Source organism: Fragaria vesca, linkage group LG3, assembly GCF_000184155.1.
Source record: "Fragaria vesca subsp. vesca linkage group LG3, FraVesHawaii_1.0, whole genome shotgun sequence".
Lineage (NCBI taxonomy): Eukaryota > Viridiplantae > Streptophyta > Magnoliopsida > Rosales > Rosaceae > Fragaria > Fragaria vesca.
In genome coordinates this window covers 20,508,577-20,520,942 of record NC_020493.1, presented here as the reverse complement: position 1 = coordinate 20,520,942, position 12,366 = coordinate 20,508,577, and the positions used below count along the sequence as shown (strand labels likewise).

Genomic DNA, 12,366 nt, shown 5'->3' with positions numbered 1-12,366 from the left:
TACTACAAAATTTAGATTTTAGGGTTTGTTGTTTGATTAGATAGTGCAAATTGAAATTGGAAAATTTATTTTTTATTGTTCACATATGCTTGGTCGTTCAAAAGCATTTACGTTTGAACACCAAACTAGAACTTGAGATGGTGCTATATATAATTATATATATACTCTTATAGTTTGGTTGCCATTGATCTAACTCATCAATGAGAGAGATATCAAGCAAAATCGGTGCCATCGTGTCGCAAGTAATCTCACTAATGTGAATTTTCTCTTAATAAATTGAGTAGAAGATTTAGAAAATATATGTATTTAGTGAATGAGTTGTGTATTTAGTGAATAAGTTATGTATTTTAAATGAGGGTATTATAAGAAATTTAGGTATGTGTATCTAGTAAAATGTTAAAACAATAAAGTTAATAGGTGATGTATTAAGTATGGTATGTGTATCTAATAATTATGGATGTGTTAATAAAATTTCTTAATAATAAAATAAAGACATTTTTTTATTGGGATGATAATACGGGACTTTAGACTGTAAAAAGAATAAAGTAGCTAAGGTAGGTAAGCAAAGAAAATGTGACAAACCACGTGGTTATCTATCGCTCAAATTCATCCACACTTCCACTGCAGGGAGGGGATCGTTTGTACGAAATTGATGCAAACAAACATAATACATAAAATATGTGATTTTATTCTCCAATCCGGAATCTCGTATCATACTTTTTATATAGTTATCTATTACAGTATTTTTCGGTATGAGATGACAACTTACGTTATTTTTTAAATTTCAAGTTTTAAAGAGAATACACATTTATTCTATTACCGAAATAGAGAACATCTACGTTCTTTCAAGCCATAAAATTAAGAGAACCAAGAGAATGAAGTTTTATTGCAAAGTTTTAAAAGCCATTATCATTAATCAAAGTTCAAAGATTTACACAAGCCACAACATACCACATCCCACTTTTGTCTCTGGTATTTTCACATATTCAAAACACGTAACATCTCTACTGTGTGAGTTATGCCCTTGGCTTCATGACTATGGTAGAGTGCTTCAAGATATGCAGGCTAAACTGTCCACCTTTCTCCGTAGTGTCAAGCTGAGTCTGTCCTGGAGGAGGTAACATCTCAAAGTTCTGGACCAAACGTCCCAAAGTAACCCCAAGGATTGGCAGTGCCAAAATAATCCCGGGACAACTTCGCCGGCCGACACCAAACGGAAGGTACCTGAAGTCATTGCCATTGGCCTCAACCTTTGACTCCTCTTCCAAAAACCTCTCAGGCCTAAACTCCTCTGGTTTCTTCCAGTGTGCAGGGTTGTTCGCTAGCCACCAAGCATTCACCAAGATCTTGCTCTCCGCCGGAATGTCGAACCCTCCGAGCTTGGCATCGTGGAGGTTCATGTGTGGGACGAGGAGGGGGATCGCCATGCGAAGCCTTAGGGTTTCCTTCACCACGGCTTGAAGGTACGGTAGCTTGTGAAGTTCGGGTTCTGTGACTTGAACTCCATGGCCTAGGACAGTGTCGAGCTCATCCCTCAGCTTCTTCTGGATTTCGGGGTGGTTCACAAGCTCGGCTATTCCCCACTCGATTGACCATAGTGTAGTTTCAATGGCTGTTCACCAAAACTTGTACCACGTTAGTCTTTTTTTTTTTTTTTTTTTTAATTTAGAGAAAAACAACAACAAAACAACTACAACTCAAAACCTCTATCTACTCCATTTCCTGGCTGATCCATTGTACCACGTTAGTTGGGAACACAACTTACCTCATATATGTCTTATCAAAAAAAAAAACTTACCTTATATATGTAAATAAATTTAAATAGAGCATAAATATGCAAGTCGATCGATGATAAGTGATGTAACGACATATAACTGATCGAGCATATCATGTAACTTGTACGTTTGTCCTACTTAAAAATTTCTCATATGACAATAAAGCATTTTCATAATCATTATGTTGTTGTTGGTATGTCTGTGTGGCGGGGGTTGGTAAGAACAAAGAGTGTTGTTTAAAATATGATGGAGTTCATATTTTAGAAGGTAAGTGCTTGCCATGATCACACGGAACCGCAATTGAATAGTGAGACAGAATCTATGGAAGGTTAACCTAATTTTGAAAATGAAACATATCCACTACATGAGTGTTGTACTAAAAAGCTACTTGGTGTTTCACCTATGTACCTAACAAAATAAGATAGTGCCGTAAGCAGCGCAACTACTCGAACCTTGCTCATGATGATTGATGGATACTTTGAGCTTTGGCCTTTCCATGATTGTCAAATCGAAAAAAAAAAAAAAAAAAAAAAGGGGATTGCCCACACAAAGACCTTTGTGACAAGTCACCTAATTCTTAGGCTGCTAGTTGTAAAAAATTTAGGGTAATCGTTTGCATTATTTTACTTTAAAGATTGAAAAATATACGTTATAAGTTATCAATAAAAATACTTCTATGCACCGATATGCACTTATAACAGCACATATTAAGTGATTAATGTCGAAAACTACAGCTATCAATTTTTTGTTTTCTTATAATTGGCTAAATGCAGTTGTCATGAAGTAACAACACGTTTACTCGGCCGAAATATTGCAATGTATTAATATAAAACAGTAAATCTAGGTGTGGCCAACTTACCGGCGACGTTAATGTTCTCGACGATGTAAAGGACATTGTCCTCGTTGATCTCTCCTTTCTGTTGAGCGTCCAAGATGTGGTCAATGGCACACTTCAATCCTTCATTAGTTGTGACCTGTGTGCTTGCAAGTTTCCTGATGAAAAAGTCAACAAAAATAGAAGAAAATCCATTGTTAGGCTTTGGATAGAAGTTCACACACAAAAAAGTAGAAAGTCAAACAACAAAAATATTCCACTTCGCCAAACAAAGAAAGTTCTTTGGAACGGTCGTGCCATCCTTATAGAACAAAAATGAATCTTCTACACTAGAAACAAACGTTTCATCTCACAGTTACTACAGGTTAATTTTCCACCAGTTTCTAACTCTCAAACCGTAAAATAAGAACCGTAAGAGTTAAAATATTAGTAATTTGGTGAAATTATACAGTAACATGCAGTATGTGACATAGTAATATCAGCAGTTTTATTATTCTAAGTTCTAACTCAAAAACCGCCATACCGGCCCACAGCACCAAATCCATGATTAACCGCTTAAGGGTCATGTGAAAAAACACAAAAACTAAAGGACACCCAAAAGGCCAAAACCAAACGAAACTGAAAAAAGAGATGAACCATGATCATCAGGTTCAAATTTCAACAAGGGATGGCAAGTTGGCAACCCAGAAAAGATCGGAAAGAATTGAATGAATGCAACAAGTCAAAATCAATAAGTCCCAGAAAAGAAAATGAAATAAATTTGATCATAATTACAATTACTTACTTTCTCTCATCGACGAAATAGTCCTTGAAGAGCTGAATCCTCTTCTCCTTCACCTCCTTACAGATCTTCAGGTACCCTCGGAGGAACGGCCGGAGCACGGGAATAAAGTCACCGTAATTATACTCAAAGCTCTGCGCAAGTCGGCTCCTCTCTCCATTCAAACCCTTAAGTTTCACGAACAGAGGGTCCTCCTCGCTTTCAAATCTCCTGTCGAACATGATCCTGTACATGTTGTTGTACATCATCAGCTGCAGCCTCCTACGTAGCACCATCCCGCTGGTGGCGGCCTCGGGGTGTTTCTTCACGTCCTCCACCACCGCCGCCGCCTCCGCCTCCCAGCCGTGGCGGTACTGCTGCACCACCTTGTTGGTGAAGAAAGGAACCGTCATTATCCTCCTCATTTTCCTCCAGTGCTCACCGTACACGGTGAACACCATGTCCTGTCCTTTCCCGGTGAAGATGTCGAACACGACGTTCCTCGTTCGGGAGCCGAACTCGACGCCCTGAGTGTGGAGGACCTCCTTGGCCAGGTCAGGTGACGAGACCACGACGAGGTTGCGCTGCCCCATGCGGAGCATGAACACGTCGCCGAATTTTTTAGCCATGTCAGTAAGGTTGCGGTGGTTGAGGTCATCGCCGACTTGGAGCCAGTTGCCGAAGACGGGGACGGGGATAGGACCGGGAGGGAGCTTGAACTTCTTGCCGCGGAGCTTGGAGACGATGATTGCGACGACTATAGCGATGAAGAGACCTATTAGGGTCTTCTCCAAGAGAAGGAGATCCATGGTGGTGAGAGAGATGTGAGGGACAAGTGTGTGACGAGTGAGCTATGGTATGGAGGGTTTGGTGGGTTTTATGAGGGGGGAGGTTTTATAGAGGTGACGAGTTCGAAGGGGGAGGCGTTAGGTGAGTTGTGTGGTGATTGTGGGGGTGGGTGGAGCCGGAAACGTGGATTGACGGCGTTAGGGTGGGTTTGACGGAGTGGAGGGGGGAGTTGGTGAAGGCGGGGGTAGGTGAAGGAGATCGTTTCAACTTTCAAGGGGGTTGTTTTTATAGGATGTGGAGCCCGGGAGGGTTTTTGTCTGTTGGTGAAGCCAGTGGAGTTGCGACACGTCAGCAGTAGCGGTGAGGAGGAATGTGCAGTGGAGTGGTTGCGGTTTTTGGATGGGTTGCGTGGGTGCTTGAGGATAGCATATGATGCCTTCTCTGATCGCCATATATATAATTCATTTCATTTTGGAATAAAAGAAAATCCTATAAAATTTATTTTGGAAATTTTATTTTGGAAATTTTATTTTCTTTCTTATTTACGAAGATATATGCAAAAGAAATGCAAATTGACAATTTTTGCACTTGGTTGAATAATTTGCAACTTGTTGTCTCTGAGCACATCTCAATAAATGTTGATGTTACTTTTTTTTGGGCGGATGCTGTGGTACGGTATAGCTAGTGGGAGTTTCATTAATGAATTTTTTTTATTCGTGTTTTTGTAAGTACGGACGAGAGTTCAGTTTGGTCATTTTGTAGTAACTTAAACTTAGACTAAGTTTAAGCTACTACAAAATACCAAACTGAGAGTTACTATTTTGAAGCAGTACAATAGATCGATTTATAGGGCAAGTCATGAACTAGATGAACATGGACCGCGAGTTCAACATGTTTCAACCTAAGTTCATCATGTAATTGTTATACATAAGTTAATGAAGGAACGGTTAGTTTCCATCAAAAAGTTATTACACTTAATTGTATCGGGAGAAAAAATCATTTATATCTTTAAATTCAAGAAATGAAACAGAAATTCTACGCATTTAGTTTACCAACCCCAATGCCTCGTTTGGTTTGTGAAAATGAAAGTAATTCTTTTGTTTTTCCCACGGGAAAGAAAAGAAAAGGGGATGAAATTTCTCGATGACTTTTCGTTCCAATGTTTGGTAACACAAGAAAAATCATCCTGAAAGTTGTTAATTAAAATAATAAAATAATATATATTGTGAGTAATAAATGCAAGGAAAAGAGATGGGAAAATGGTTTTTATGGATTTTAGAAGGAACAACTTTTCCTCACATTTTTTCAACCTTCAGGAAAGTATTTCCTTTCTTTCAATGTTCCCAAACACAGGAAATGATATGGTTACTTTTCGCAAACCAAATGGAAACAGAAATTAATAGGCATTCATATTTAATTAAGATTAATTGGTCTGATATGCTCATATGCAACAGATTAAGAGGCAGTCTAGGGTGTTCTGCTAATATGTTGCATATTCAGGCAACTGAAACACGAAAATTCTTCTACGCACCAAGGTGCAAATGAACCGAGCAACTAATATGTAATATTTTGATCCGGTCATCCACGTCGCATTATCATGTATGTATTATAATGTCGTTAACAAAATTGAAACAAAAAAAATAGTCCTAAGTGTTTCCAACAAAGGAGGTGAGGACATAAGGTCGAATAAGAGATATTCTTATTATGAGCGCTTAATTTGATCGAATCAAAAATGAAAATAAAATGAAGAAATTTAGAATCTCTAGTTTTCATTTGATTTTCGCATACAATGATTGGATGACTTACACGTTAATGGTGCAAGTGCACCTTGGTGTATAGAATCCGCTCCGATTGAAACATTATATAGCAATAAATCTTTTTGAAGGGTAATTAATGACAAGTTAATTAGTTGGCTATAGCTACTACATTAACAAAGATTAACTATATATATATATATATATATATATATATATATGAGAGCCCTTCTGATGAGGATCCTTAAGTTGAGGACTAGTTGAGGACTTTTCGGCTTATCCCGTTTTTCAATCTTATATCCACATCTTAACCGTTCAGTTTATAGGTATTTATAAGTTTATCATTTCTGCAAATTTTCAGCCATAATGAAAATCGTTAAGACATTCATAAATGTGATTTACTAATTATGAACTTGAACGGTTCATGTTTGACAGATTTGATTCGTCCATTAATTTGATCTAGTTTGTTACCTTAACAATCACCGATTCGGCTGAAAATTTGTAAGAATGATCTAATCATATAGACCTAAAAACTAAATGGATGAGATGCCAAAATGTGATAAAAAAAAAATACTTTTAAACCATAAATCGAAAAATTCTCAACTAATCCTCATTATAGAAGTCCTCAACTAATCCTTGTTATAGAAGTCCTCAGATGCCTCCCATATATATATATATATGACATTCTTGATACGGAACTAATAGAATCTCAAAGTATTTTGTTTCTCTAGGGCTGCTCACCTGCGGGATAGAATTTGCGGGACAGAAAGGGACGACCTAATCTGGGCCGTTAGATGTTTAATGAATGAATCCCACGAATCAAAAACTGTCATCCTACAATTCCAGTTCTTATCAGAATCCAGGCGATAACTTCTTCGTCCCTGTTCTTCTCCCCCAATCAGTCCATCACCTCTTACCCAGTAGTCCCAGACTCCCAGTACCCACAGTCCCACACTCTTCCAGAAACACACGTGCTCCTCTTTCACTCTCTCCCAAAACCCAACCCGGATCGGTCTTCCCCTAGCCCATACCCATTTCCAGATTTGGGATTCGTATTTGATTTTGATTTTTCCTCTCGATTTAGAGAGAGTGAGAGGCAAAAATCAAGCAATGCTTTCATTCCGGCTATACGCCGTTTCCGTCCTCTTCAGCGTCGTCGTCCTCTACCCTCCCTTCTGCATTGAGATTCACTCCTTCCCGACCCGCGCATTGACGCCGCTTCTTCCGGAAACTGGTCGAGAGGTGAGAGGTGAGAAGTGAGAGGAAGAGATCCCCTGCACTTTGATAAGAATTGGAATGAATAGGGATGACAGTATTTGATCCGTGGGATTCATTCATTAAAAATCGAACGGCCCAGATTGGGTCGTCCCTTTTTGTCCAGTAAATTCTATCCCGCAGGTGAGTAGCCTTGTTTGTCACTCATAAGAACAAGTAAAGGAAATTAAAGGAGAGGAGAGCGGCGACCTTCAACTATTTGGGAACATCATCGTCCGGCGGCGGGCCTCGGTCTAGGCTGACCATTTTGGCCATGTCGACCCCCTTGGTCTCGCTGCCAGATGGGATTTTGCAAAGAGCCCGTCAATTTTGACAGAGGAGGACTAGCAAAGGTTTTGGTTGAAGGAATCTGGATCAGTAGGTTTTGTGCAAGCATGGTGGGCATTGATGTTTTGCTTCCAGAGACTGCAGGTACCCACAATGAGGCTAAGGCGGTGTGGGCAGATTGATGGTGGCGACGAGGCACCGGTGATTTTGGTGTTTGCTGGCTCAACGTCGCTATGGTTGTCTTGCCGGATTGTAGTGGTGACGTCGTTTGGAAGATCGGTGGGATTTCTGGAGGTAGCGTCGGTGTACGACGGTCTTTGTTGACGGCAAGGGTGACGGTAGTGGTGGTTGCTGGCGCGGTCAGCCTTCAGCTAGGCCTGGGCTGGGCCTTTCTCTTGCGGCGACAGGCTTCTCTAATTTGGGGTAGGGTTTTTTGGCTTTAGCCCAAAATTAAGTATTTAGCTAGTCTATTTACATTAAATCTTTAACTAGGATGTGTGATTTTTCTAAGTATTAGTATTTCAATATTTCTTTGTTTAGAAATAAGTGGACGAAATTTTTGTAATGAGTGGTGCTAACATGCCAAGTCCTTAACTTGCCCAAACGTTTGGCAAGCATGTATCTGTGTCATTTAGTGGGCGAAATTTTGTAATGAGTGGTGCTAGCATGTCAAGTCCTTAACTTGCCCAAACGTTTGGCAAGAGAGGGCATGTATCTGTGTTATTTTAGCTTGAGTATCAATGAATTTGCTGTATGGTCTTTTGTCAAAAAAAATAAAATGACATTCTTGATGAAGTAGGGACTATAGTTGTGTTTTGGGCGTGATATAATACTTATTCTTAACGAGTTGAAGCAGGAGCATGCATCTTAGCTAGTCGATTAAACTGTCAAAATAATATTTTGAAAGGAAGATTCATCCTCAAGGTAACTTATACGATAATACGACCAATTCAATAATTTCAGATCAGTTATAGAGACTTGGTCATTGAAATGTTAAGAGTCATGGGCTACATGCCCTTGAACTCTTGAAGGAATGGGTCATTGCTCATTAGATATGGGCGGCAGTTTATATTACTAGTCTTTTACCTGTGTATTATAACGAGAAATCATAAAATTGAAGAATTTTCATTCAAACTACTCCACTTGAAAGTGGGATGAATAATCTTTTTTTTTTTTTTGTAAATAACTGCTCCATAAAAAATGATAGTTTACCAAAGATACCAAAGCCACACCTGGCTTTCTAATGGTAAAGATTTATTGAAAAAAAAAATGTTGTATATGCTATATACCCAATGACATCCAACAATATATACAATTATTATATCGGAAAAAAAAACAATATATATAATTAACTCTACTTTGTCATAGGAAACCTTAAGTCAACTTAGTAGGGATAATCCATCGTGCATCTAAATTATCCACTACGTAGTACGTATATTGATATTTGTCAATAATAATAGGGTTTGTTAATTTAAAAATGAAAATTGATAGCTTGAAGAAAATTTTCGGATAGTTCCTCTGAACAAAAGCTAACAGTGTTATCGACAAATAATGTATTGTCTAGTATAGTTTCGTGATGAAACGATCTTCATTTATTTTATTTGAAACGTGTGATATATGTATATCATGACCTTTCCATTAAGGGATCTCTTAATATAACTTATAAGAGGGATTAAGCATTAGACCAACTTTGCGATCACATTTTTCAATCTTAACCGTTCAATTTTTAGATCTTAATGTGTGGATCACTTTTGCGAAATTTGATCTAAACAGGTGATCGTTAAGGTGCTAAAAACTGCGATTTGCATGAACGGTTCACCTTTGGCAAATTTGAACCGTCCACTAATTTAAGTTAGTTTGAAGTCTTAACGATTACCAATTTTGTTGAAATTTTTTTTATAAATGATCTACTCATATATATGTAGAGATTGAATAGTGGAGATGTTGATATGTGATCAAAAAATTTATCTAATGCTCAATTCTTCGTATAAGTCGCAATAAAAAATACCCTTCATATATATATATATATATATATATATTTATGGTATCACTTGTTTCGTCTTAAACTATCACAATAACTTCGTAATGAATGAATAATGTTGTATGTCAATATAGGACGAATTAGTTTAATTGTATTTTCCTTCCGGAAAGTCTCTGCTAACTGCATGCTACTCACGTTATTAAAATGTACCCTTTCAGTCTTTCACCTATAGATGGATCACATGTTTGTATCTAACTTTAATACCTAGTACTTGTAAATTCGAATCCAGCTCTTGAAATTTCACCTTATCGACCTAATTTGTAAAACACAATTAAGCTAATAAGCAATGAACACCAGCAGTAAAGAAGAAGAAAACATGTCCATCAATCTGTGCTGCAAGATAACGGACTAATTCTACGTATAGTGGTGTAAGCTATACGGAATAACAGTATATATACAGCCTCAAAGTTGAAAATGTGGTACGGCATGACTATTTCTACGTTGACAGAAAGTCCATAACACCCTCATTGGCTGCAAATGGATAACCTAAATTACTGAATTCGCAATAGTCAAATTCATCTATAGCTGCTTCTAGTATAATATCACCATCAGAATCTTCAGCTGCCGTCGCCGTTAAAATTAACTTTTTGACGGGGTCTACGTTAGAACTCAGAAGCAGATGAACAATGTGATCGATTTCTGGGTTAGTCTTACCTTACAAGCTCTCCAAGTCGTAACCATTTACCTTCCCTATTTGAAAACACATGCATGTGCTGTATGTGCATATCTACCAGAAAGGTTCTACGTACGATCACCACCCACCTTCTCCTTAGTTTTCTTTAATGTTGATATCTGACCTTACACCTTAGACTGTTCTTGCTAGCCAGCTATAATATTATACATGTAACTAGGTAGCTACATGAATGCACGCATATGCATCATCAAGTGACCTAATTAATAATGAATGGCAAATTGTGATATTAACTACATTATCAAGATAATATGACGGATTAAGATAACTAGGGCTAATTCCTAAGTTAACTATGATGATCGATGGAGTTGACTATCGATCACACCAGCGAGATTTGATAAGAAAAGTCTTCGCCTCTGGAGTTTGTGGAACAGATCACATGTTTATACATTATTTCTTAAAATTATAGAGAGCAATTGTCATTTCGATTGTGTTCAACAAAATTACAAATAATGTCTTACACATGCATTAAGACCGTAAGATAGAGCTATTATTATCAACACAATAATAATAAAATCAGACAACTAATTACTTAAAGTTTAGATCCTACCCAAATTGCCACATTGGCATAAACTTTAACCCAAGTATATCGAGCAGGAATGCATTTAGTGAGACAATTAGATAAACTGTAAGTGTCTAAGTCTGTGGAACGAGAGAATTGGTTGGAAATGGGGGGTACACGTCTAGGTTTTCCTTCTATAATTGATTATTTTTAGCTAATTTTTGTTCTTGGTAGAAATTATTTTAAGCTTAGTCGATCATTCTTTAAAAAAATGAAGGCTCCAACAAAAACAAAGAGAATATTGATAGTATAACATTACAATCATACACACGAAAAGAAGAAAATGCCAGAAGAAGCTCATAGGTTTCTGACTTTAAGTGGACGTACGTTTTCCAAACCTAGGGCTAACTAAGCTGTCTCACCTACCACCACCGAAAGCGACCTGCAGCGAATTGCTAACCCACATTCCGATATCCACCACCACCACCGGCCTTGATCCCCCATTCTCACCATCACTCCCACTTTCCAGTCACCAAACCGTCCACGTCACGCTTATCTCATGCAATCACAACCTCTTATTTTTTTTATTTGCTTATTTTTTTGTTAGTGTGCAACTGTGAATGATCACGACCTCGACGATAGAACAAGAAAGGGTGATCAAGGTGATGATCGGCCGGCTTTGTCTGAATTTGTAGATGCCGATCATCGGGGGAGGTCTCTATCACATTGGATCAGCTGATGCTAAATCAAGGGTCTCCATCACTGCATCACATCCGATCACCTAACACTTAAACTTGGTTATCAAGCCTAGATATAGTCTACATAGATCCATAGATAAATTAAACTAATGATTTTTGGCTTTTGAACTCTACATTATTTCTTGTACAAAAGAGCTAGCAACCCAGAATCTTGGAACTGAAATTAAAACTTGAACGAGTGTGTATAGGCACACCGGAACAAAATTAATCATCAACATTCGCTCGACTTGAATTCAAAACTCCACGGTACTAAAACCAAACATTAATATCACACTTCTAATTAAATCATATTCTTAATATGTTGCTGGCGTCAAAATTAGAGTGTCAAGAGAAAATGTCAATTGCCATAAGTACGTGAAAATGAAGAAAGAACATCAAACATAATTTGCAAATTAAATTTAGTTGATCAACAAAAATATACATGTAGCCTTTACATGTACACAAAAATAGTAAAATATACATGTAGCCTCAATGAGATCATGCACCAAAAGGAACTATTACATTTTCGACTTTAATTAAATTGCCTTTACAAAGTTTCGTAGTTCTTAGGGGTGGAGCTACATGCAGGCCTGCATTGGCCGTGGCAGCCCCCAAGGTTATCCTTTGCATGCATTTTGTCCTTTAAACTCTATCAATCAGTTTATGCTTCAGGTAATTACATGTAATGGTCCCCTCATCATTTAATCCTAGCTTCGTCACTGTTAGTTCATATGATTATGGAATGGTGTAACATCTTTAAAACACTCCTTCACTCAACAACACATGTTATGATCGATACTTACATACATTTGTGCGAAAATTTTCCTAATTTCTGAAAATAGCTAAATCCCAAGTTACACAGTTTTCATAAAGGTGAATTTGAGGCACTGAGGCATTTTAATATAGCAATGCTACTTGGAGGTATAGATATTAGATATCC

General features: G+C 37.8%; 1 protein-coding gene across 1 annotated transcript; it reads right to left on the bottom strand.

Annotated features, from left to right (window-relative positions):
• Positions 1-858: 858 nt before the first annotated feature.
• On the bottom strand, positions 859-4,228 carry LOC101294342 (trans-cinnamate 4-monooxygenase-like). Its single transcript, XM_004294677.1, has 3 exons — positions 3,395-4,228; positions 2,635-2,768; positions 859-1,612 (listed from the first exon to the last, which is right to left on the bottom strand). Exons 1-3 carry the CDS (start codon positions 4,177-4,179, stop codon positions 1,017-1,019), a joined length of 1,515 nt encoding a protein of 504 aa, XP_004294725.1. The 5' UTR covers positions 4,180-4,228; the 3' UTR covers positions 859-1,016.
• Positions 4,229-12,366: the final 8,138 nt, after the last annotated feature.

Bases quoted from the DNA above. Each gene is read 5' to 3' on its own strand.
- LOC101294342 (XM_004294677.1), bottom strand. From the start codon at position 4,179: ATGGATCTCCTTCTCTTGGAGAAGACCCTAATAGGTCTCTTCATCGCT. The intron at 2,769-3,394 runs GTAAGTAATTGT...CTTTTTCATCAG, and splicing joins TATTTCGTCGATGAGAGAAA to GAAACTTGCAAGCACACAGG. The intron at 1,613-2,634 runs GTAAGTTGGCCA...TTTGGTGAACAG, and splicing joins CGAGAACATTAACGTCGCCG to CCATTGAAACTACACTATGG.